The 26,749-nt window shown below is 37.0% G+C and overlaps 2 protein-coding genes across 6 annotated transcripts in view; one reads left to right on the top strand and one right to left on the bottom strand.

Annotated features, from left to right (window-relative positions):
* LOC119695582 (long-chain fatty acid transport protein 6-like) overlaps nt 1-21,881 on the top strand; it is a 36,862-nt gene extending 14,981 nt beyond the window's left edge. For 3 of the 5 annotated variants that reach the window (XM_038124369.1, XM_038124367.1, XM_038124366.1), the window contains 4 exons: nt 678-876; nt 1,218-1,315; nt 3,183-3,313; nt 5,561-6,289. In XM_038124369.1, the coding sequence (XP_037980297.1) occupies nt 678-876; nt 1,218-1,315; nt 3,183-3,313; nt 5,561-5,737 (605 nt within the window). In that variant the 3' untranslated portion in view covers nt 5,738-6,289. Of the gene's footprint in view, nt 1-677; nt 877-1,217; nt 1,316-3,182; nt 3,314-3,671; nt 3,810-5,560 lie in introns of all 5 variants that reach the window. The other 2 variants (XR_005255251.1, XM_038124368.1) reach the window with 2 other exon arrangements.
* On the bottom strand, nt 19,404-26,040 carry RFK (riboflavin kinase). Its single transcript, XM_038124370.1, has 4 exons — nt 25,806-26,040; nt 24,060-24,211; nt 22,554-22,656; nt 19,404-22,028 (listed from the first exon to the last, which is right to left on the bottom strand). Exons 1-4 carry the CDS (start codon nt 25,885-25,887, stop codon nt 21,898-21,900), a joined length of 468 nt encoding a protein of 155 aa, XP_037980298.1. The 5' UTR covers nt 25,888-26,040; the 3' UTR covers nt 19,404-21,897.
* Between the last annotated feature and the right edge of the window lie 709 nt (nt 26,041-26,749).

The raw sequence follows: 26,749 nt of genomic DNA, 5'->3' as shown, positions 1-26,749 counted from the left end.
TTTAACCTCAGGAGAACATTGAGAAAAAATCCAGTTCTTCTCAGAGATAAAGAATAATAAAAGAAACATGTTAAAAGGGTATTCTGAATCAATTCCAGTGAAGTCAATGGAAGTTTTGTCCTTGTTAAAAATAAGACACAGACAGGCAGCATCAAGGAGTGATGCCCAGTAGGGATATGCTTCAGACCCCAGAGACTCTTTGATGATCAGATACATTGTGGATTAAAACCTGTTTTGTCACACCAGCACACCAGTGCTAGGGCAGTAACATCCCTATCCTCTGGAAAGCCTCAAAGCCCTCAAAGATCTTAGGGTACTATACATTTTGCCTCTACATGTATTGTTTCACTACCATCACCCTTTTCAAACAACAGATAAATAATCTTTTCAATGGGTAAGTGCTTTTACCAAGTAAGTGATGTACAACACTCTCCAAAAATCTCTTCCCTGTGGTCCAGAGTTTTGGAAGAGAAGGAAGCAAAATTATATTCCCTTTTCCACTCACCCATTTCTTCTGTTCAGGGAAGAACTGAGGTAATGTAGCAATAAGACACATAAAACCAATGTGGCTTTCCAAAGGATTTTAACATTTTAATATTTTAATATTTTAATATTAACATTTATGCTCTTAATAGCTCATTCCGTGTGGTTTTTTTTCCCCTTTTCATGGCCTGCAGGTAAACCTGGTCTTCTAGTTTTTCAATTTACTGAGGATGGCCCATTTTCTGGATATGTTGGAAATAAAGAAGCCTCAGAGAAGAAACTCCTGCGTAATGTGTTTGTGGAAGGAGATGTGTATCTTGACACGGGGGACCTCCTAGTGATGGATGAGGATGGGTTCCTCTACTTCACTGACCGGGTGGGAGACACTTTCAGGTATAGCACAAAGTTAAGAGTAAATCCAGGGAGCTTGGAAGAAATCACACATATGCAGGCTTGGATGACACAGGTCAGACTCAAACATGATGAATGTCAACTTTGTTTAAACAAAAACACTAAGGATAGAAATCAAGTCTACCAAAGTTCACTCCAACATATTGGAATTTTTCAAATACGGCACTTCTTGTATCACTGGGATCTCAAATAAGATGGCACTAAACCAGAAAATGATTCTTCAGTTAAGAACGTAGCCCATATTAAAAGTAGTCCTCTGTCACATATAGAATAAAACATGTATAAGCTAACATCTATATTAATATAAGAAATATTTTCAACAGGTGGAAAGGAGAAAATGTTGCCACTTTAGAAGTCGCAGAGACCATTGGTATGATGGATTTTGTCCAAGAAGTTAACGTTTATGGTGTAAGCGTAAAAAGTAAGACATGCTCTATTGTTTAAGAACATAAAATGAAGATAGTAATTTCTTACTGTAATTTTTCTTTTCTTGCAACTGCATGCGCAAGTACATGTAAGGATATAAGTGGTTTCAGTTTGCCAATTCAGGCTTTTCTACAGTGTTTTGAAATTTCAGTTTCAGCAAAATGCTGCATTTAATAAACATGACGTGAAATTTTGTAATGAATGGAAGAAAAATTTGGATACATTAAAAATTGTAACACAGAAGTGAGAAATATGAATTGAGAAATACGTGTTATGAAACACACAAGTTATGAAATACACAAAGAGTTATGTTATACACAAGACTTCTCGTAGGCTAAAGGCTTTCATCTGAAAAATGGTAAGCTAGCGTATATTAAAAGATAACATCTGAAACCACTATCTTATGAGTGCTGTCCAAGAACATATGTATTTTTTCATAATTGGAATGTTCTCAATTATATATGATGCTTCATAAAAATATACAATATCATGCTGAAAAGCTGTAGGAAACCAAATTACAAAATTAAAAATTTTCTCAGAAGATGCAGCCATTGAAGAAACAGGTTGAGGAAGACAAACTTTTTGTGGTGCTGAGTAACTGCTCATCATTTCCTTTGGAGGCAAATAAAGTCTAGTATTAAAAGAAACTAGCCACATGAAGAAGAAGCTGTCAAGAGACCACATTGAGAGATGGGAAACACAATGGGTTCAAAGAGAGAGGATACATAAAAATAAAATCAAAAGGCCATCATCTGAATGGTTGATCAGCAGGTGGCAGTCATGCAGTGCATGCAAATAAAACTGTAGTTCAATGTTCAAAGCATCTCTCATAATGATCTACAGTTGGAGCTCATGGAAGCTCCTCGAAAGAGTTGTTGCTACCCTAGGCAGTAAATAGCACATTAAAAAATGCCTCAAGATTCACATCAATCTTTGGTTGTAGTGTCAATAACATCTAGAGAGCATAGTCTTTCATATTTCTATATTGACTTGAGTCTCTAATATTGCCATAACAAACTTCATGCCATATCACCAATTCAGTACCAGCAGATTCATTTTCAGGAAAAGGAATACCCATATTTTTTCTTTCCAGTGCCTTTAGGCAGACTTCAAGGCTGGACTTTTTTTCTGAACAGATTTAACTGTGGCAGCTAATTTCTTCCAGCTCAGATATTTTCTCCACTTTAGATTTTTTCTTCTGTTTCAATAAATAGGATGCAGGAACTAAATCTGGTACATATTTTTGAAAAGGATTTTGTTTCAGTTTGCATGTCAAACATAATTTGATGCCTGTAATTTACTAGGAGCCACTTACCTTTTTTGTCACAAATTTGTCTGTGGGATAGAGTGCAAAGCACTCATCACTGCCTTTTCAGTGTACAATAGGCATTTAACTTTATATAGAACAAGTACAGTCTCATGCATGTCTATGTCCATCTATTGCATTACTCTTTGTGTAGGTGCATTCAGGTTTGTTTTTTTTTAATTAAGGCTCCCTCTGATTTAATTAGGTCATTACGTTGCCAGTGTTCAGGTAGGAATAAAACCTAGCAGGCAGTTCCAGCTACAGAGAATTACCAATAAAAAGACATCAGTGACTTTTTTAAATTGAATAAACCCACTGAAAGTAACTTTTAAAGTTCTCCAATACCATGTATAAATAAAATAAGTAAAGTAAATAAAATATCATATACCCTATAAATAAAATGTCATATACTTTTATACTCAGTGATGTCTGAGAAAACAGGATGGATATTTCACAATATCAATTCATTAGTTCTGAATATTACTAAATCCCCCCAAATGTTATAAAATATTCACATATACTCTTACTTGTTATACTATTTTTCATTTTTTTTTAGATTATGAAGGAAGAACAGGGATGGCAGCTATTGTGCTTAAACGTTACCACAACTTTAATGGAGAAAGACTTTATAAGCATGTTGAGGACTTCCTTCCAAGTTATGCCCAACCACGCTTTGTGAGAATCATGGTAAGACAATCAGATGTGTGCCACTTGTATTTATCTTCTGTCTAACTTGAAAATTGGTCTCTTCAACCATGTAATGCAGAATGCATTTTACAAACAGTTTCAATAATTGAAAACAAAAGGAAATAGTAGCCTAATTTCCTGTTACTATGATTGTTATGATGAATTTTAGCAAATATATGATGAATTAGACTTCTATTTTGTTTTATGGATCCATCCATAGCTAAGAATTCTAGATGGGATTAATAACTTGGCTGTTGGATTTTGCTTCAAGTTCTTTAACCAGTGTTTTCTTCTAGTCAACAGAAGACTAAGCACATACATGTGTAGCCTTACTCATAAGAGTGTCTTCTTATAACAGGGTGACATGATACATTTCAAACCTTTTCCTGATGTGGCTGTTCTTGAAGTGATTATTATCCACTGTTAATGACAAGGCACCAAAGAATTACCAGGTTATTTACAACAGATAGTTGAAGTTTTATGGAGAATTCCTAATGTGAGAATTAAAATGCACTCACATGTTTCAAAGTACAAAAGCAGAACTGGGATACAATTCTTCTTTAATGTCCACTTTCAAAGTACAATGATTATACCCCTTGTGAACACCCCACAGGCTGATCTGCAGCCAGGCAAGAGAGCATGAACTGCAAAGGGTAGGAAAAGGCTCCACATTACATCATCTGAAAGTTGGTAGCTCACAGTTTTCTACTGTTAGGGGATGCTGAGAGGCATTTGGCAGTTTTGGCTTTCCTTAAATACTGATAGATTGTCTAAAAGGCACAAATTTAAGAATTTAGAGATCGAGAAAAAATTTTTTTTTCACTAACAGATTACTGTACAAAGTAAATGTACCTTTGCATGCAGTAAGCATAGGTTATAGTATCTGTGGTGCTTCAGGACATAAGTGGTGTCTTCTGGAAAAAGATTTTGTAACAGATCTGTCTTTACAGTTCGACTAGATTGAGCAAATCTATACAAAGCTCTAAGGTTTATCTATGTGGAACTGATTAAACCTGTTTGCATTTATGTGTTTTCTGACTAAATATTTTTTTAGATAACTGAGGAGGAGCCAAAGTAAACAAAGTTACTAGCAGTACTAATCAACTAATATTTACACATGTGCAAATTTTTATTAGAGGAGATAACTTAAATTTTATTTTAAAAAAATTAAAATGAGAAAAAATTGTTGTTGCTTTATAAAATATCTTAGGGGACTACAACAGGATGAATGCCGAACTCACAATTTTCTGTTTGGAAGAAAATTTATTCCCTTCTCTAGGTCCTGAGAAAGAGGTCGCCCTAATCAAGAGTGACAAACAAGTACTTAAAATTCTCATGAAATAGTGGATTAAAAACAAAATCATTCTTGAAAAATTTTCAGCAATCCGTATGTAGGCTTTTTCTAATATAACTTGCAATTATGGTTGACTGGTTTTATGCAAATAAGACAGACTGATTTTCTCTTCTCAGTATCTTCTACTTGTTCTAAAAGAATAGCAGAGGCATGGGGACAAGGATGCAAAACAACAGGGAACTCCAGGGCTCTGTTGTGTTTTCCACCTGAGTTTTTTTAACTTCCTTCCAACAAGAACTAAAAAGTGGATCTTTTCAGCGTGGGAACTAAAATGAAACATTCACTACATTGAAAACAGATATAAGTAATAACAATGCTTGAGAACAGTCTGTTTTAAATTTTTCTCTTAGTATAAACAACATTTGAAAGGCGATTTATTTATATACCCCTTCTGCTTAAATATACCAACCATTGTGTGCAGAACAACTTGTTCATGAATTGGCATTTTAATAATTGCTGTATAGAAACTCCTTATACAGACAAATAAGACAAAAAGGCATTTAACATTGTTGGGTTTAATGTTTTAAATCAAGTTCAACAGTAGGAAATCAGAAGAGAGCCAATAGTGAAAAATCAGTCACCTCTCCACAGAGTGTCACCGAGTGCTCCGTACTCTACTGATTTTGTGGCAGACTGCCCTAAGGAAAGTTAAAAGAAGATGCATATGTTGAAACAGAAACTTGCCATCTTGTATGTTGCTTTAGTAGGAAAATTCATAAATAAAATATTCATTGAGATTTAGATTTCACTGCGCTTGTGATTCTGATAAGTGTTTAACTAAAGAAATGGTATAGTAAATGGTATGATCTATTTTATTCAGTAGGTACATCATGTTTTCACTGATATAGACTGAAATGGAATATTGCACTTTACTTGAATTATTTCTTTTGTAGGATGTTATGCAAATTACTGCAACTTTCAAGCATCAGAAAATGCATCTGGCAAATGAAGGATTTAATCCAGAAATTATATCTGAACCTCTGTATTTTATGTATGAACCTGCACGTTCCTATATTCCTTTGACAAGAGAGATATACCAGAAGGTGGTTTCTGGTGAAATACGTTTATAAAGCATAGATATAAAATTACTCTATAATACAGAAAATTTCAGATATACTCCTGATACCATTTCAGCAGGAGCCACTACGCAGTATTTGCTATAAAAATACAAGATATTCAAATTAATCTTATGGTATTAATCTTATGTCACTTCCAAAGATACAGACACAATAGCTATGTGCATTGTGTAGGCTGCACTGCATCTGCTCATAAGATTTCCTCACACATGGGTTGACATATGCTGACAAAATTTTTATTTTACATTTCTCACTGATTAAAATTATTTTTGTCTGAGCCACCATTATCTTAACCTAGATGAATATTTTACACACCTACATTTTATTCTGACTCTGCTTTTAAAATGAATAAATTATTAGACCAATAATGTCCTAGGCATTAATAAAGTCAGCCATCAGAAACATAAGCAAAACACTGCATAAGCACTGCACGTAGACCTCAGTTCAACGTTTGATAATTATACAATGTAATATTTAATTGCTGTATTTTATGTGATGCTCAACTTCACACTTTTATGGAAAATAAACATTCAGTGGTGAAATATACGTGTAGTATGTACATTATTTTCCACAATTTACACCAGAACACAGATTATTTGCAAAAATTCACGCTTGATGGTACATTATCTCTTCTTTTACTTACCAGTTGTCATATTCCTGAAGCTGAGTTCTCATGAAAATGGGACAAAATTTACTATAGCTTCTAGCTTTTACTGGAAGTGAACACCTAGAAACTCCTTTAAAAGGAGCTAGAAAGTTTCAAAGGCAGAATCAGATCAGAGAATATAACATTAGCATACCTGCTGGATGTACGTTCCTTGAGTATACATATCTGGTTTCATTTAAAAATCAAACAAGTCTGCACTTATGTGAGGGAAAACCTCCCTACAGTACAATTCCCTGAATTCATGTGACCTTTTGCCTGGATTAATAAAATGTCTGTACTATAAAGCTACAGCTCATCCCAGTTAGAGACTTACAGACTTGCATGATTTCCCCAAGCATTAGACTTATTTTTTTCTTGGTTTTCAGTATGTGCTATTACTACCACTGCTAACTCTGCTACTACCACCATAATGCGTGACACATGGTAACTGACCCAAACACCTTTGGTGCATTGTAGAGCACAGGACACAAGCAGCCCCACACCAGAACAGCTCATCACCTAAAGTAAGGAACAATTTAACTAACAAAGAAACTCTGTTATGATCACAAAGGTCCAACCCCCTTGGTGATACCATGTATCTCTCAGGATCCTCTGCCATTCCATATCAGGAGAAGTGTGTGTGACAGAAGCAGATGCAGCTTGAGATCTGGAAGGCAGTAAGTGTGTGCAGAACTGGACAGATGGCACCCAGCATACCAGACACACCCAGGGCACACAGACGTCTCCTATGAGACATAAGGTTTCTGAGCTTGGAGTGAGAGCAAAACTGCAAATAAAAACCTTTTCTTTTAAGAATTGTCCATTTGTGGACTAGAAAGTGTAGTGAATATAATACAGGTTTAAGGAAGGCCCAAGGAATTTCAATGGTTTAAATACATTATGGGACTCTATAGCACCCCAAAAATCTCCTTTGACTGAGGCAGTAAACTTCTTATGTCCTGCCCAGTTTCTGGGAATCCTATTACCAAGAAAGGAAGGGATTGGTTATTCATGACTGTTGAATACAGCGGTTTCTCCAACTACTTCTACTGTGGTCTTCTAACATGTGAAACAATAGTGCTCACCTGGAACTCTTCTTATAAGCTAACACGTAATTTCCAAAATGTCAATAATTTTCAAAACATGACATAATATTGAGACAGCTCTGAATTGGCTACTATAAATAAAATACTTGTATTTTTCCTACCACCTAAAGATTTATATAACTATGCATACATATAACACTTAAACATGTAGAACATTAAACTTTATGAGGACTATCCCTATATAACTGCTGTTACCAATACACTTAATTAAGTTTACAACATTTACAAAGCTCCAAAAGCCTCAGAAAAAAAGTGTCATTGTCTCCCTTTATTTGTATTAAGGAGATGTACAACAAACTACTGTCCTACTGCCTGTTATTTCTTTTCTCCTTCATCCTTTTAATTTAATTCCTTTAATTTAATTCCTTTCCAACATTCATTCTTCAGAAACGGTTAAAATAGAGCACAAGACAACAATCACATTTACCAGGATCTAAGCAGGAGATGGTTGAGGAATGGGTCTCTTACACCACAAAACTACTGTGGTTTCAAGATCCAGAAGAAATGTCCCATGCATGTGCAGAAAAGGACAGCTACCTATAAGTCTTAAGCACCTAAATACTTTTCTTCCTCATCTGTTGTTATAAGTTGCTTTTTGGGCTTTCAATGGAGTAATTCCCTATCTTAATTTCCACAGAACAGGAGAAAAGGATGTGAAAAGAAAACTAAGAAAGTGAACAACTATTTTTGCTACAGAATTTTAAAAAACTAAAATTTTAGAATATAACCCAGTTATACCAGTTGATTAAGTAGTCTCCCATAAGGAAGACTCAATTGGAGAAATCAATGAGAGGGAAGAAAAAGAGCAGCAACATTAAATGAAATATGGCTTTAATGCTGATCATGTACTCATAAGGCTCTCCAAGTTTACAACTCAATCCTATGAGGGACTATTCCTCTCTGGAAGGGCAAACTTTTTCAATGTTAAAGCCCTGGATTAAATGTTCCACAAAGCAGAATATGCCTGCTAGTTTCCTATGTTACTCTATTTTGAGACAAGACACAGAATTAAGCTTTCATATTTGACATCTATTAAAAAATAAATTGAGATACTATTCTCTGCATAGTATAATAAGAGGTATAATGTTATATATTTACTATATAGAGTAAATACTAAATTTAAATAAATAGCTGATACTTCAAAATTTACTATAAAAAAAAGAAAACCACAAACCACCAACAATCTCTTACATCTAAAATGCTTTGTGTAAGTCAAGTTCTTTATTTTCCCTCAAAAATTTGAAGTATTTCACTTCTCTGGTGCTTATGCTACTAAAAAAGCATTGTAGTTCCCTAAGGTATATTAGTCAGGTTCAGAGTTAATGCAAATATACATACATGTAATATTGTATTATCTGGATATTAAAAGGATTAATGTCTCAAACCTCTTTAAAATGAGGGGGTTTTAGTTGTTTGTTTTTTGGTTTTTTTTTTTACATTAAAAAACATTTCAGTAGTTGGTGTATGTTTCTTTGCTACAATGAGATGTCATAGGGAAATTTTTCAGTTTTATCTAAACACATTTTTTTAAAAAAACTTCACTCTGAATTTCACCAGAGGAAAATTAAACTCCTTTATACTTATTGGGTCATACCATACTCCAAGGAATCAAATTGTTTTGAAGGCAAATTCAGTATAATAATTACAGCACAATAAATAATTCATGGCACTGTAGTATGAGTTTATGAGTTCTACATATGTCAAGAATAAAATAGATTCCAGATAATGGCATGTAACAAGAAGCCAAAACACAGATACATTTCTTGTTATACTTTGGGGCTTTACTTACTTAAAAACAAATATCACTACATTTAAAATATAAGAGGTTTTAGAGACCTTTTAGGGATAGCCTTTAGTACATCCTTATAAAGGTTTCTTCACAATTTGAATTTGCCACTTGCAAGTATGTGTTATGTTAGCAATTTCAATCTCATAATAGCACACAATTTTCCCCAGACTTCTTGTCTTATTCAGTGTGGCATGTGGCAACTTGAACTTGCTTAACAGTTCAGTAGCCTGTGTTGCACATATTGACCCATGCACACAGCTAATTTTATCTTCCCTGATGATAGTAATTATTTTACATTAATTGAAATCATTCATTTCTCTGTAAGCCCATCAAATCCCATGCTACTTACTTAAAAAATATTAATAAATATGCATACATCTGCTTTGGATAAAAGCCCTGAAAGTATAGAGAACAAAAGTACTGAAGGCAAATTTAACTTATCTCCTAACTATAGGGGCTAAACCAGCTACCTAAACGGAGGCATCTTAGTACCCTTAGGATGCATGATGCTTTTAAGTCCCACTGCACACTTCAGTTTCTTTCACTTCAGTATGAGCACTGCATGAAAAATCAAGATTGAAGGAAAGACTTCAGTGAGAATGTCACAAGAGTAGGTACTTCTAAATGCTGGTTATGGGAGATAAGTGTAGAATTGCCCTTCAGCTTCCTGAAAATTTCAGCCTTGAGATATATTTTGAAAGAGACCTATATACAGACAAAAATAAAACTGTTTAAGTATGAACACTGAATTTATTTTAAAATATACTTTTTAGAGCGATGAATACTATTAAATACTGGAAATTATCAGTAAGGCAAAATGAACACATAGTCCTCATACCTGGGTGAATAGCATATCAGAAATAAATAGTATTACATCAGAAGGGATGAATCTAGAAAATTACTACTTTCTCACATTTAAAAATAAGTTATTAGACTTCTACTACAAAACATTTTAAACTGCCATAAGATTATTTTTAATTATTAACTTCTAATAACTTACAAGGCATATTACACTTTAGGCAGCTAAATAACATCACAAAAAATCAGTCTTACCTATTTAGTAACAAAATAATTCTGAATTTTAAGACTTTGATGTTTATTTACAATAAGGTATTTGAAGCCATAAAATACACATCTATGTGAGATTAACAGTAGGAGGTTTTTAAGAATGCTTAGATGTATAGGTTATTGGACGTCACTAAAACTATTTGAATGAGCCACAAAAAACGTAAGTATTTCTATTGTTTCTACTACATGAAAAATAGACACACAAAATAACATCAGCTAAAATTCTCATTGAGTGCTTGAAAGTGTGACAGGACATGTGCATGCAGCTGACCGTTCTAGAAGGACTTATTTCAGTTTTTCTTGGTCCACCTAATTTCAAGTGTACTTTGTCCCATTAATACTTGTCACCAGTTGTGGAGATGTTCCTCATGGAGCAGAAATCTTTTTCTTCCTCTCTTAGGTTTGAATGAATGCTATGTGTGAATCATCTGCTGAAGGTAAATGGGCCTCTCTCAAAGTTATTAAGGTTCATTTTCACTACAACTTTGAGAAACAAAAAGCATAATACAAATTCTTCTGTTGGCGCATGAAAGTGCCCAGTGATTCTGCTCCTTCCTATTCCAGTATGTATGCAGGTCAAACTCAACTGTATTTCTACAATTTTGAACAAAAACTAAACCTTCTCAGTTCAAACTTAATGACAAAATGGAAGAATTGATTGTATGTAGTGTTGTTGGTTTTCTATTCTCTAAACCCAAATCACAGAACAGTATCACATAACACCTTAGAAACTTGGCAGAATTAACTAGAAGAAGAGTTTAAAATTTTTGTTCCACTCTTCGTTATCTTAATCGTATTCTTTTTAATGCAGTAGGTGTCCAGAGTGAGTGAGTGAGTGAGTGAGAGGGAGAGAGTTTGGGCTATAGTTTCTTATACTATTTTTTGCTAACAGTGAATTTTTAGGAATTTTTCCAGGTTGACTTCCATTTTTCTGACTTACAGTAAGGCAACCAAGATTATTTTAGCTGAACAACTGATGAACTGCATTAATCCTTCTGGTTTACTCCTGCAATAGTCAGGAAGTATTTTCTGATCTTTATTGTTGCTTCACACACCCATTAACTCATGTCGTGTATCTAATTCTGAATTCTATTACTGTTCTGTTGTGCGGAGTCTAAAAAAGAGCAGATGTTCCTTGTTGGTAGGGGAACCAACATTCATTTTTAAAACAGACAGGTAAAACCCATACAGCAGCAGTACATATTTGAAGCACTTTTATGAGTGAATGAATAACCTTGTGATCCAAGCAGAAAAGGTAAAAAAATTTCATAGAATCTGGCTCTGCAAAAGATACCAAATGTGGCAGTCCTAGCTTCAAAAAAGAATTGCTGTAGGCACATGAAAGCATAAATGTTTACCCAAAACACAGAAACATGACCATGCTATTCTTTTTCTACATGTCACTCTTCTGAGTTCTGTCTCAAATGTGCCTACAGGTGGAATACCTCCAGCTGTAATCTGGACAAATCTCTCTAGCCACTTGGAACCAACTTTCACTTAGGAGGCTTCAAAGCAAACTACTGTTGCAGAACAAGGTGATGATTTCCTTTGCTATTAATCTGTTTTTAGCTTGTGCTGTAGTAGAATATCAGGATATGACAGACCAGCATCATTTTTTTCTAGAATGAAATTGGAGTCATCCTGTGAGATATATTCCTGCACAGAGAAAAAAACCCAAAACAACAAAACAAACAATTCCACAATATACAATACAAATATCTATGATCAGACTGATATATCCCAGTTGAGTCCAGAAAAAAAATCATAGCTGAGAAAACAGTACTGATTGAAGGTATGTTTCTACAGATAGATTAGCACAGGTAGTATGGGCAGATTTGGGGACTGAGAACTTAATTTTTCCAGTCCAGAATTGCATTAAATTAGACTAGTGGTGTTTCTTTGTCACCCATTTTGTGTGCTTCCATGGAGGTATCTGAAAAAAATAAAGGAGGTCTAAAAAATAATGTATTCATAGTGCCGTCAGACCAAGCCATCTACACCTACACCTCATCAGAAATGAGATCTCTGTGACTATTTGGAAAGGTATTACTGTCTTCCCGTTAACAAATTCTGTAGCCATTTTCAAGTCTGGTACCTAAGATTTCCAAGAACAACAAAGAGTTTTAGTGCTGGAATAGACTGAATGGGCAGAGCACAACAGTAGCTTCTTAAATTAATTAAGCCTTAGCTCAAGAAATGGTACAGTGTGATCAGTTTCTTGGTTTCCAGAAATAGAGGAGATGAGCTAGATGTATGACAAAGTAGTCATAAAGTAGATAAAGTCGCAGGAATCAATGTGACATTAAGGCAGAGCCTGGCCTGAACGGGATTTTTTAAAAGAAGGTGTTTAAGTGAAAGAAAATCACATAGAAATGCCCAAAGAAACAAACACCAACCAACCAACAAGAAAGTACACATAATTGGTAAAACCAGCTCAGTAGGACTGAGTACAGTTTTGTCTTTAAAAATCCATAAGAGCATAACAATAATCTAATGAAGTGGTTCATCTGGAGTAAATGCTCCATTTATAGAATATGGTTACTTTACAGTACCCTCTGATCTGTGATTCCATAAAAATTTCAGATTCACACATCATGAACAGGGAACTTCTACATGTTTCACTTACAACCACAAGAGCTACAGACTGAACTTTTTAAACAGAGACTTACAGAATCCTCAAGTAAAGCATGGTAGTAGACATCAGAGTAGAAAAAAGTACAACAAAGCAGTTCAACAACAAGACATGAGTAAGCATTTGTCTTTACATAAGACTTGTTTTAAGCAAGGACCAGGTGCAGGGGGTGCAGAAGAGATGAAGTCTCCAAACTGGCAGTGTTCCCATGAAGGCAAGAAACTCTGTTATTAATTAATTCGTTCTGCAACATTTTTGCAATAACCTGTCATACTTTCCTGAGTAAAATTTTAACTGACAAGTTAAAGATCTTTATATGACTAAACCCAGTCATTTGCGGTTTTCATTCAGCAGTGGTTCAAAGGCCAAGGATAAACATTTTACCTTATCATGACTGATTATCTTTGTAACTTTGTGAGGCTGTTTTGGGGGAACCTCTAGTTACATTACTAGAAGTAATACTCTGCACAGGTTTCAGTAGGAAAATCTGCTGTATCACAACTGCTCATTCTACAAAGTTTTAGACATTAAAAAACATTAAAAATTGTTTTAAATAGAAAAAAATGTAATTCCACTCCTTTTGTTGGCAAGAGAAGTGTACAAATTGAGTCATTTAAAAATTTATACCTGATTGTAACATTAAAGGCTGTCACTTATGAAGCATATTAAGACCACCTGCTTGTGTACATTCCCCTCTGCAGGTGGCTGGCAACTATTACAGAAAACAACAAAAGCTGCTAAAGGAGTAAATATTAAAGCCAGGGGGCAGGGGGCCTGTACTTCATCTTAAAAAAAGTCTTTATTTTTACTTGCAAGGCTTTAGATGTTCTTGAAATTGTATTCTTCACTGGTAGTTAATCTGTTCTTAATATAACAAGACAAGGAGCCTATTTTATTGCTTTTTTAAAAATATATATTAAAACAATTACCTTATCAGGACCAAGGTTGATTTTAAGCGTAATTCAGCTATGCTTTTGGTTTAGTTCTTCACACTCACAACCAGGGTTAAATTTTTAAAACTACACAGAAATTAAACGAAACATAAGCCAGGGTAAAGTAGATTAATGCAAAGAAGAAAAATGAGAACTACCATATATTACATAGATTTTAGAAATCTCTGACAACAGAATGGAGGATGTCCAACTGCAGGTAGACACCAGAAAGAGAGGGGTCTTTACTTCAGCTAAGATTTTGGAGTAAAGTGAAACACATTCCTTAAAACTATATGGCTGTCCAATATACCATCAACTACTTGACACTTTTTCAGAGCATGCCAAATGACCTGTGTCTAAAAGGGGAAAATAACTTTAGGATTTACACAGCAGTGGGGATAGAAGAATGGAAAATGTGAGTACTGCTCAACTCAACAAAATTAAGATCAAACATCCCTTAGACTATTCCTTGTTTATGTTTAGAGATGAGACCAAGTAGGATACTCTGTAAGGATTTGTTCAATAATAGTAATGAGAAAATATGAAGCTAGAAAATAGTCTCTCAAAGCCTGGAGACAATGAATTTCTGCATGACATGAGATTGATGAGAGGTCATCAGCCAGTTGCTTTGAGTGCTATGTGTATAAGCAAGATAAAAATGTGTGTGTGCTAGCACAGCTAGGTACATGTAGAGGCTTGGGAGAGACTTGGACTACACTCTACTCCCAGGGACATTGAGACAGACTGGGCTGATGTACGTTTTAATCTCCTATGTAGAAAAATGCATCTTCAGCAAGAAAGAAAATAAAAAGCAAATACAGACAGTATGTCAGTGAGAGAAAGAAGTTATTTAAACTCTTAGGACCTTGCCAGTGCAGGAAGCCTTGAAAGACATCCACATACTTCCTCTGAAAACAGCTAAGGAAAGCAGAAAAAAATAATCATTCTCCGCAGGAAGGATGAAACTTACAGGAGAATGGAAAAGGCATTTTAAAAAGTCTTTGTGTCTTGTCCTTCACTCTGCTAGTGGAGTAGCTAGTCATACTACTAATGCATACCAAAATATTTAACTAATACATAGATACAGCAAAGAAGCTAGTTGAAGCTTTCTTCGAGAAATCATGGAGCACTGGGGTGATCTCTGCAGCCCCTGAAAGCTGGAGATGAGGCACACCTCTCTACCTGCACTTGGCTTAAGTTCAAATGGCAGAATGAGTTAGTGGGACATACCACACTGAATAGTACTGGGTTTGGTTTTTTTTTCCATATGGTAGTCTGTGATAATTTTGCTAACACTCTGACTATAAAGATTCACTAATCTTGTATTTGCACTGTTATCTCTGAAAAGGAAGACCTTGAAATTGTTCTTCTGTAGCCATTATTGTTCTTCCCCACTACTTGACTGGCTGGCATGCTCAGCTGAAAAGGATTTCAACTCTTCAGAAAGGATAAAAGCTTAATAGCGTGGGGATGAGGTGTCGGGCTCCCATGTGCTAGATACTTGCCCTAATGTAGCCCTTCCTAACAATCCTGATTTCTACCTCTCAGAAAAATTAGCCAGCAACTCTTCAATCAGACATCCTCACCAACATCCAGGTAAATATGCTGCACTTGGACCGAGTGACTAAGATGACTGTTTCCAGTCTCAGGGACCTGAATGACAGCTTTTCCTTCCTGCCCCACTTACCCTCCTGCTCAAACTACCATCTTCTCGCTCATCTTGCTCCACTACTTCTGCATTGAGGTGACTCCACTGCAGGGTGACTCCAAAGAGGTGCTGTCCAGCTCCTGGATGCTCTTGTTGCTCACTGAAACTGACTTCAAGTTTTGAGTGTCCCAATCCGCTCTTCTTTTGCCTCTGACATCACAGTGAGAGGCAGACACCTGGTCTGCTTGCCCTTAAAGTTCCCCCCCTGCACCACAATTAGCTGTGGCTGCCAGGAGAAACTGGAGCTGATAATAAGAAAGAGCAAATAAGAAAGCTGGACATTCAGCTTAAAGGAGAGAATGGTCCTATGAACATAATTGGCTAAGGCTATGAACAGTTTTTCACACTAAATGTCTGTGACAATTTATTTCCTTAAACCAAGTTTAAAAGTCAGTGAAGCACATCAAATAGAAGTATTAAATGTTCAGTATAGCTTACAGACCAAGAGAGTTATATCCCTCCTGAACTCCTTTGCCATTGCTCGCTCTTCCTTTCAGACCCTCAATTATGCAGCACAGGCTGTGACAGCTGACATTTTGCTGGTGTCAGCATTTCAGCCTGGGTTTCATGTCCCACATTTGCCCTGACAGTCTGCATCTTTCTTCTGTTTTGTGAATTATATGAAGAATCCTTCCAGGACTCTGCAAATTCTCTGGGATCCCTCTTCAGGGCAGATGATAGAATGATGACAACAGCAAAAAAGAAAAAAGGCAAAAGTCCATCACAGTCCTTGCAGTTCATGAAGAACTGTTCCACAAATTTCAAAACATCAACAAAATCTGCTTTGTAGGTACTCAAGAGTTTCAAGATGAGGCTCAACATTCAATTTTTTTAATACTGACCTTCTCTTGCTAGAGATCTCACATGTGATTCTTTGTGAAAACAAACAAAAGTGCTCAGTGTGCATTTGAAGGGAAGTTAGATGACTTTTTTTTGTACTGTGATATTGTCTTAACTTTTTTCCGAGGAAAGAGAGCATTTGGGTGTGTACCTTGTGCACACAGATAAAGTTTATTGGGTGAAATGCGCAACTCAGGCTGTTTTGCAGATGAATACAAAGTCCAAGAGACACGAGGATAAGAGGTGACCATTTGGAGGCATTTTCTCCTGCGATTTGTACACTGAACTTTTAACTATCGAACACAATGTGAACAATGGAGAATTTCCTCAAAGGATAGGTTGTCTTTTGATATTTCTCTTGTGTCCAGGTAACATGCCACTGTACAGTGAAGAAGGCTGCTGCCCACCCTGCTGTGGTGATTTCAAACTGGCAGACAGCCCAGGTTGCTTTGACAGTAGCAAAAATCCCAGGGTATGACCTTGCTGAAGAGCAGTACTGGCATTTAAGGACTTTATGACTATGCTGACTTTTAAAAATGAAAAGCAGAAAAAAGCCAAAGTGTGAGTGTGAGCTGAAGGCACACAACAAAATGCCTCTGCACCATTACCAGAATAGGCCGGGTTTACTTGAAGCCAATTTACAACATGTCACCTTTCCTCCCATGTTTTTTAAAGCATCCGTGCTTTTCACAAAACAGTTGACTAGAAAGAACTATTTCAATGGATAGCAGTCTGTATCATCATGCCAAAATTACCTCATTGGCTTTGAAACACCTCCAGCATCTTGCACATAGATTTGTGGAGTGAAAAAAATGTGATTAAACCAAACGGATACAACTGGGAAAAGCAGGCTCAGGCCACACAATCACTCTTCAATTTTTTCTAAAGTTAAAAATGTTTGAGGGTTTTGTGTTTCTAGCCTAAGGTTGGAAGTGAGTTGTATTTGTGTCCCTGTTAGCTTCTCTGCTTCTGATCATTCTTAACCTAATAAAAACCGTATAGCTGCCCTACCAACCCCCTTTTCCTTAGCCTTATACCATCACAGCTATGAGAATACAACTGCAATATTTGAAACGTAAGACAGGATCTCCAAAACATTAAAAACAGCACTCTAACCTACACTTCTACCAGGTCATTTAAAACAAAGACTCCTCCTACTCAATTTCACATAATTTCAGTTTTTAAAATTGCTGTTGTCTGATGACTGTGTACTATAACCCATTCTACCACCAGAGAGGAAAATCCAAGCCACTTACTTTCTTACCAGCTGATTTGGCTTTCCTTTTACTTGGAACCATGGATCTGGAGAATAAAGCAAGGCAAAGCCACAGCTCTTAATGGAGGAAGGTATAAAAGGCTGCAGATCAGTCTGAAGCCTTTCCTTCCCACATAAGCAACTACTACAAGAACATGAAGTGATTGAGACTGGAGATAAAGATATAGCATAGATGGGATAGGATGGCAACAGTTCAATATAGATTTCGAAATAGACTTCGAGGGACAAGAAAGATGTGTGTGAACAGGATGGAAATCAGTGGTTTAGAGAAATTCTTACTACTTTATGGATTTTCTATGCTGCCTTTGTTAGAGAATTACTGCACTTTATTTAACACTTTCCTAGCATGCTGAGCTCAAGACTTCAGATAAAGATGATGTCAAGAGCATGGTTCCTAAAATATGACAAGGGCAGTTTTTCTAAAGCTTTAACTATTTTGCAGGCTTTCAGATGCACACTGCTTTAGGAGAATGTATTTCTGGCTACTCTTTAGAGAGCAAATCCTTTGCCAATATGCATGTGAACGCATTGTAACTACTACAACCATCCATTCAAAGCATGCCCTTGCACTTTTACCAAGAACCACACCAGTCACTACCAAAACACAAAGAGATAAACAAGAATTATCTAATGCCACTGGATGGGTGCCAGTAGTTTACTATGATGGAATTATAGTTGGAAAGCAATTCATAATACAGTAGCTCTTGTACCCAGACTCGTAGGCATCATCTGGTGTATCTGTGTTCCCCAAAGCTGATGGTTTTCGTCATAATCTTGTAGTATGTTTCCCAAAGGAACTGCATTTATGACATGAGTTCTTCCCCCAAGTACCTCCACAGTATTCCTCATTTGTTTAAAAAAAATCAGAAATATTATACACATCACCAACAACTAATTAATCTAATTCCAGTAGTTTAAATAGTGTTTCATCACAAATAGAGAGTTTGAATTTATTGCGAAGTGAAATATAGTCTAGAAGGGCACCGGCAAGAAGTACTACTTCTGTCTTCTTCAGGATCTTCCTGGGCTACAGAGAACTGAAAAAAGCAGAGAGCATTTACAACAGAAATTTTCCACTTATCTTTTAAAGTGGTTCAGCACTTTCAAACTATGCCAAAGGGAATAAATAGCACTCAGCAGGTAATCTACCTTAAAGGGACACAACAAAGCAATTTTTTTAGCATTGCTGGATACATAATGCTACAGAAGAGGATGCTCTTTATAGCCACTTGCTATGAAGAACAAAGTCTTCACACAAAAGTGCACAGAAGTGCTGTCATTTGTTGTCAGAATGGTCTGATGGCTAAGAGAAAAGACTGAGCCTTAAAACAGTTCCTTCACATTTTTGATAATAAACAGTTCTAGAGCTGTTAATCACTTAAGGCTTATCTTTACAAATGAATTAATTTTGAGAAGGACTAATTTTTAAGCCATAATTCTTGAGTGAATTTTTTTTTGTGTTAGGTACTCCTAAAGTACATGATCACCTGTAACTTTGGCATCGTTCTGTGGATTTCATTATTGCACCTTCAGTAACAAAGAGAAATACAAAATCAGATTTAGAAGTCCAAATAAGGCAGTCGCCCCCATAAAGCTTTGCCTAAAACTGAAACACTAACATTGCTGGGAGTGGCAAAGGAAAGGAAATCCAGGACAAGAAGGATAATTTTGTCAATTACAGTTCCTTTAGTAAGAGTACAGTGCAACAACATCAACCAAAATACAGCTACTTGTACACAATACAAAAATAAAGTTTATACTAGGAACTATGTATTGAGCTTAAAGAGTGATGTATAACATTTTCTCTTAAATAATATGGTCAGGTACACTCAGCCAAATGGATGTGCTAACACACTCTCTTTGAAGACAAACACATGAAGAGCAGTTTCTTAGTTCAGTGTATCGATATATCATACCTCAGCTAGGATTTGAGAGCAAGCTAAGTCTTTCAAGTTTTCCCTTTGCTACTGTTCTTTATCCATAGCACAGCAGTTCTACAATCAAATGGTGAGTTGAATTTTTTATAGTGGCATTTACTAGCAGATACAGAAAAGTATTATTCACAACCAGCCTAAGGCACCGTAGTTTCTACAACAGACTCAAGACATTATAAGCAAAAATCAATTTTAAAGGCAGCTATGAGTGTTTAGCTACAGTACCATGATGAACAACAGTCTAATGTTGACAACATTCTCTGTTGACCAGTGTGGCTTCTGTTTATTCTCTACAAGGAGTAGTAAAATATAGGATTTTAATTTTACTACAATCTGAAGAATGCATAAACGCTTAGCAAAAAAAAATCCCCTTTTATCTCTCCTTTTAAAAATTCCAATCATCAATCTTGCAAGACAATTCTTTTACAGACGTTTTAGAAATACAGTTTCCAACACGTTATACAGTAAAAAACCCACTAAATTATTTCTCTTCTCCTTTAAAAGAAAGTATATTGTCCCATGTTCCTCTCTCCCAAATGTATTGTATCTGCCTCTGTTATCAACACCACTGGTGAACAATGCATTTAAGCAAAATCAAGTTTTCTCCTGAAGTCCTAAAGAGCAAACTTGAACCCTTGATTTCCTCAAGGCATCTTCCCTAATAATAGCCCATGATACTGACTAGAATTAGAAGCAATATGAAATGAAACTATCATCTTGACAGCACCTGCCACAAAGACCGAAACAGCTGCCTTGCTAAAACTGCTTTAAATTCTAGAGTGAAAAGCGGGATTAGAATAGGACAAAGAGTAAATTCATAAAATTTCACTACAGAAATTGTGCGTTCCATATTGAACATCATAGTTCAAACAGAGAATCACAGCTGAGACATATGTAAAGAAGTACTTTGAATTTCAGAATATGTCCCAGACACATCACATGATGTGTCAAAAAGTTATGATTGTGACAGCCACTGTAGCTAACCTGCTTCCATTCCCCAAGGGATAGAAAAATTCAGAGGAAAAGAAGACTAGGTATTGAATTGCACACTACATACTTTTTTCAAAGTATTTTTCAAATTACCGTCAACTCTCACCGTACTCCTTCCACTTTTCTATCACAGAATAGTTAGGGTTGTAAGGGACCTTCAGAGATCATGTAGTGCAACCCTCACTTGTATCCCCACATTTCAGAGTAGGACTTCCTGCAACTACTTATAAAAAATAACCAATATTCTTAATAATGTTGATACATTATGTAATAAATCCCCAAAGGTTTTCATTGGTGTATCTATCTACTTGGTCTGCCAAAACCTTAGCTCTTACCTGCACTTAGTGCAGAGTGTTGATGAGATTCTTCTGTGCCTTACAATAATGCCAACCTTGAAGTCAGACACTTTATTGACAGTGCAGTGAATAACCTCAAGATTTTCCTATGAAAAATACCAGCAGCACATAAAATGCAAATTTGTGTCTCACTACCTATTTTCCTTTAAGGCGCAAAAAGCAGCAGTCTTGTCATATTGTTTCTGCATCTTTTACGCCTGAATCTTTCACACTTATACTCATTATCACCTTTCACACTTTTACTCATTTTTTGAAATTAAGTGAAACACCTTTTAAGAATTAAACCACACAATCATGAGTTGTCATATGTTCAGTCAAGTGTGAAGAAATATAGATCAGATTCTAGGAACACAATGAGCAACAGTGATTTCTTCCATTTCAAATACACTTAAAATAAATAATTTCAATTAAAGTAACAGCTTCAACCATAACAGCTGTGTATCATATAAAAAAACCAATAACTATAGGGAATTAATCTTGCTATTGTTATCTAATCATATCTAACCATAGGAATTTTCTGAGTCAATCAATAACAACATTTTCTAAGCTAAAACTCAGATCTGAGAATGACATAGAAAATGGGACAAGAACATTATGTTAAGAACAGACATTCTTCATTAAACGAGCTAATCACACCTCATGCTTACAATTACTTTGGTCATGTTCTAAACGTGCTCAGATCTCCAAAGACCTGGTAAAATTAACCAAATAAAACTGAAGTCATCTTGTATGGTTGGTTCTGATCTCAGTCACCTAACAGACATATGATACCAAAGTATCTATGAGGGTAGTGCAAATACAAAAGCTCCATGACAGGGGATAAATTAAGAAAAAAGAAAGAAAGGAAATTAAAAAAAAAAAGGCTGTATGGTTTTTCTCAGCGATTGTTTACTATTTTGCCTTCTGGCAGATGAAAAAAGTTATCTTCTTTGAGTTTAAGATGTTCTGGTAGATCTAGCTGTCTTTTTGCTTCTTCAATGTCTTCCTGAATTGCTGAAATGAGTGCATCTGAAAAAGGTAAGAATAGGGATATTTAAAAGTTGTTTTGTATTCTGAACATGATAACAAGTGAAAATAAGGCACCACAAAATATCAAACAACAATCATAGAAGTAGAATGTAACTATGAGGTTTGAAAGGCAGAATTATCTGCTTTTAAAATGTTTTTTTTAACATGCTAAAGTTGCATTTTTACCTGTTACCAGCACTATCCTCCTCATTTGCCAAAAGACATACTAGCAGCTCTGTTTCAATACTAACAAAACTGCATTTTAAGAAGAAATTAGTACATTTGACTTTTACGACAAGCCCATGATTTTAATGTTACTCCTCCAACAAGTGAAAGAAAAGTGTAGGATTTTAGTGTGACACATAAGAAGATGTGGGTATGTTTTTTAAATTACAAAAACATTTTACTGACATTTTAAAGGTTAACCAATAAAACTTACCAGGATAGAAAGATGTCAGTGAAGACACAGAATTTGCATGAGTAAGGCAAAAAAAAACTAGTCTGAGGGAGACCTTAAATACTGACCTAAGGAATCAAAATTTTTTTCCGGTCGAATGTATCCAGTTATGACTATACTAAGAATTTCTCCATAAAAGTCTTCTTTGAAGGTGTGGATAATGTGTGTTTCCTAAAGGAAGAGAAGTAAGTGGACAATTACAACGGACTTAAGAGTTTATTTCTCTCTCCGTAAGCATGTAGGCCTAATATCCAACATTCAAATTCTCCTTAACAGATAAAAAATAAAACGGACATTTAGTATAGCATGTATAATCCAAAATTAAAAGGCCAGAGCTTTAGTTTGTATTAGGAAGTAGAATTGCATTCTGCATGGAATTTAAAAAAATTACTTCCTTAAAGAGTAAAAAATGTTTAAAGAGAAAAGGAATGGAAAAAAAAACCAAACAACAAAACCAAAACCAAACCAACAAAAAGTCCCCAAACCAAACAAAAAGACCCAACAAACCAGTTAAAAAAGCCCCAAAACCCAAACCCCCAGACATCAGAAGTGCTTCAAAACGTCTCAGAGTAAAGATTTCCAAGGCAGGAAATGTTACTGTTTCATCAACAAGTGGATACATTAAAATAACTATGAAGATCTTGATAGAAGTAGTTGCCTCAAGGAGAGCTTTTACAGCTATCTCCTAAGGGAACTGAATGACAAAGTCGAAGAGCAAGTCCAGACTAAGACACAGACCTGACACTCAAAACTTTTTTATGCATATCTTGATCTCCAAAACAGGACAATCCATAGCATCTACCAGCAGAGCTATCATTTGGGAAGATTTTAACTACTAGCTCAAAAAAGTTATCTGCAAAAAAATTTTAAAGTATGGATTTGCCTAAGACAAACACTTAGAAGTAGAGATTCATGTACAAATAAAATAGTTTTCAACAAATAAAAGAGAGCTTTGCAAGACTCAGGAAAAGCACCAGCACCTGTCAGCAAAAAAACCCACAGCTGTCACAGCTCAGGATTTTAACTTCTCCATCCTTACATCCTTATGTGCCTTCAAGTATTTATTCAGTACATTAAGCCACCACACCTTATGTATCTATTTCATCATTTAAGAAAAGAATTAATTAAAAATTCATTACAAATTAAGCTGCCCAACATGTCCTATATGAAATGCAGATACATTGCAGAGAACAATGGATTATTACTATGTTCTAGCTTATGCTAGGGTGTCATAACCAGTAAATTCAATGCTTAAATTAAATTCAATTTACCAATTTCATGCTTCATTTGCTATCAGCAAGTCAAGCAACCATCATTTCAAGTACTATTATATTTTAGTTTTGGAATAAATGGTGGAATAGAAGAAAAAAAAACTTTATTCAACGTCCTCTGCATACTCTCTGGTTACAGAGAGTATATTCTTTTCAGAATATAAATATTAAATAGACAACAAATGCATTTCTAATGGTGCACAAATGTCTAGATACCATTCATCAATCAAATTCTGCATATCTTGTTAAAATTCATCCAGTCTTTTATTACAATAAAAATCCCACAAAAAGCAAAATTCTTACCACTGATTTCTTAATATTCTTATAGAAGGGATTCCATCCTATGCTCAAAACCATTTTATGCACATCTCCATTTCCAACACAGGCCCATCCATAGTATATACCAGTAGGGATATCAGATGGAAAGCTTTCAACTACTTGCTCAGAAAAGTTAGCTGTAAAAATTTTACAAAGTGTGAGTGACTTTGCCTAAATCAAGTATACAACACGATCTTCAAATACTTAAAAGCCAAACTCTACCTACATACTATTTACAAACTTAACACTGGTGATGATAAGAATGATGAAACATACCATCAGCAAAGTATAAAACAGCTTCATAAAATTCAATTAGTGTGGCAATACCTGAGTTACTACATCTCCTACATACACACACACACACAGAGTATTGTATAGTTTTCTTTCTCTTCTGCAGTAATAATTAATAAATACGTCACACATACAGCGAGAACATATTTCATTCTTAGGACAATTATCACACATTTACCATGAGGAAAAATGAGAAGGGAAAAGTCAACTTTCTTCTGCAGTATAAAATAGCATCTCAGAACTATTTATTAGTAAAATATTTACTGGTGAAATAAACTATATAGAAGCAAATGTAATCATTGTTTAGTCATCTGTCAGTTTTGCACAAGTTCCCTTCCAGAGGCATCTGTGGACTTGAGATTTCCTTTGAAAACTATGTATTTACAATAAAATAAAATTTCCTTCTGAGTTGAATCTTCTCTCAAAATTACTATCCTGTCTCTCTTTCCAAACTGAACAGATCTCTTCATGCAAGATACCAAACTGATTTGAAAAAATAGATGGTTACCAAATTTTTATTAAAGCTCACAGATAGTTACAGCTTCCTTTCCCTGCTCCCTAATACCATCACAACATTTATAAACGACCAAGAGAAAAACGTGAAACATTCTCAGAAACTGATGTCAGAAATCCAGCACTACAAGAGTGGTCTTATAAAGTTTCGTATCTGTTAGATGGAGTGCAATATGACTACTGACTTCAGTGTCTGGTTAAGAACAGTCAAAATTCTCTTGCAGTATTCATTTGCCTGCATTTAGACATCTGAAAGAGACTGGCAATAGGAAAATATATCCTCTGTAGGTCAAGCCCACCTGCTCTGTTTCAAACTCTGCTTTAATCCCCTTAAACTTTCTTCCTTGAAGCGATTCCCAATGCCTACTCCCTTTCCTATTCCTATCGGAGATTTATGCGAAGGGATATTTTCCCAGGCTGCCACACCACTGCATCGAGAATGTGACACTCATCTACATCCTGTATATCGTGACGATCACTAGATGAGAAAAGGAACAAACATCAAGAATCAGGGAAACCTCTTTACAGACGGGGGGGCAGGCAATAACACAAGGGAAGGGGCACGACTCTAAGCAGTGTAGGAAAGGGGGAAGAAAGGCGTCACGAAAACGCGAGTATGTAACAAGGCAGGGCCGTTCTCGGAAACTGCAAATCGTAACAAAAGCGCAGCTGTGCCGGGCAGCCGGGCGGCGCCGAGGTCAGGCGAGCGTGGTCACAGCGCCGCCGCCCCGCTGCCTGGCAGGAGCGGGGCACGGCTCCGCCCGAGAGCCGCGACAGAGACCGCCTGCAGAAGCCCCGGCCCAGCATCTCGCGGGCGGGAGCGCCCCCCCGGGACCGGCGCGGACCCTCAACCCCACGGCTGGGCCCAGCCCCGCGGACACCCCGCCCGTGTTGTTCCGGAAAGATGTGCCCTCCGCGCCCGCTCACCGGTGGGGATGCCCAGCTCCTTGGAGCCCCTGCCGAAGCCCTTCACCACCTCCCCGCGGCAGAAGTACGGCAGGTGCCTCATGGCCCTGCGCTGAGGCGCCCGCGCCCCGAGCCCGCCGCGCCGCTGCGCCGCTCACCGCCGCCTCCCGCACGGGGCGCTACCAACGACAGGGGAGGAACCGCTCGAGCCTGCGAGCCACACAGCGCTCCCGCGGCTCCTGCCCACCCTCCGGAGTGGACGTGCCCGTGCCGCATGCCCAGTGTGCCCTCCCTCGCCGGGGGCCGGCCATCGCGGCCGCAGCGGGGCGGAGCTGCGCGGCCGTCCCGGCCGCAACGGGCAGGGCTGGATGGAGAGTCCTGCCGCAGCGGGGCGGAGCGGAGCTGCACGGTGGTCCCGGCCGCCGCGGGGCGGGAGGTGCTTGTTGAGGGCGGTAAGCGTGGCCGTGCGCAGCGTGGTGCTGTCACTCGTCAGGGCCACCGCCGTGCCCTTTGCTCCTTTGCCCGCGGGTTTCGTCACACTCGGCTGCTCCGCGGGCAGCCGGGTCTGGCCCGCCCTGCAGTTTCTTGGATAGAAACTGCAGTGGCAGTTTCTTGGATAGAAACTGCAGTGACAGCTGCGACTGCTGTGCTCCAGCTGCCACATCCCGACCCTCTTACCTGAAGGGCTGCAGTGCTTGCACCCGGCGCCTACGCGTGTAGATAGGCATTGCTGCCCCCTTGGTAGCCCTAGATTGGCCTTTTCGCTCAGAAAAGACAAAATGCTTCAGTGCACAGCAGACATTCAGGAAAGCCGCGAAAACAGGTCTTTTTGTGACATGCTCCAGCGAACTGCAGTTCCTTGCTTAAAACAAAAACAATAATTCAAACAACCAAACCCCAACAGCAAACTAAAACCACACCAAAAACGCAAACCATTTTTACCCAATCTCTGCTTTTACCAGCGT

Source organism: Motacilla alba, chromosome Z (genome assembly GCF_015832195.1).
Source record: "Motacilla alba alba isolate MOTALB_02 chromosome Z, Motacilla_alba_V1.0_pri, whole genome shotgun sequence".
NCBI lineage: Eukaryota > Metazoa > Chordata > Aves > Passeriformes > Motacillidae > Motacilla > Motacilla alba.
The sequence above is the reverse complement of the archived record's forward strand: the minus strand, read 5'-3'. Positions and strand labels throughout refer to the sequence as shown.

Bases quoted from the DNA above. Each gene is read 5' to 3' on its own strand.
- RFK (XM_038124370.1), bottom strand. From the start codon at position 25,887: ATGAGGCACCTGCCGTACTTCTGCCGCGGGGAGGTGGTGAAGGGCTTC. The intron at 24,212-25,805 runs GTGAGCGGGCGC...AAATTTTTACAG, and splicing joins GGAGCTGGGCATCCCCACCG to CTAACTTTTCTGAGCAAGTA. The intron at 22,657-24,059 runs GTAAGAATTTTG...CTCTTCCTTTAG, and splicing joins AGAATATTAAGAAATCAGTG to GAAACACACATTATCCACAC.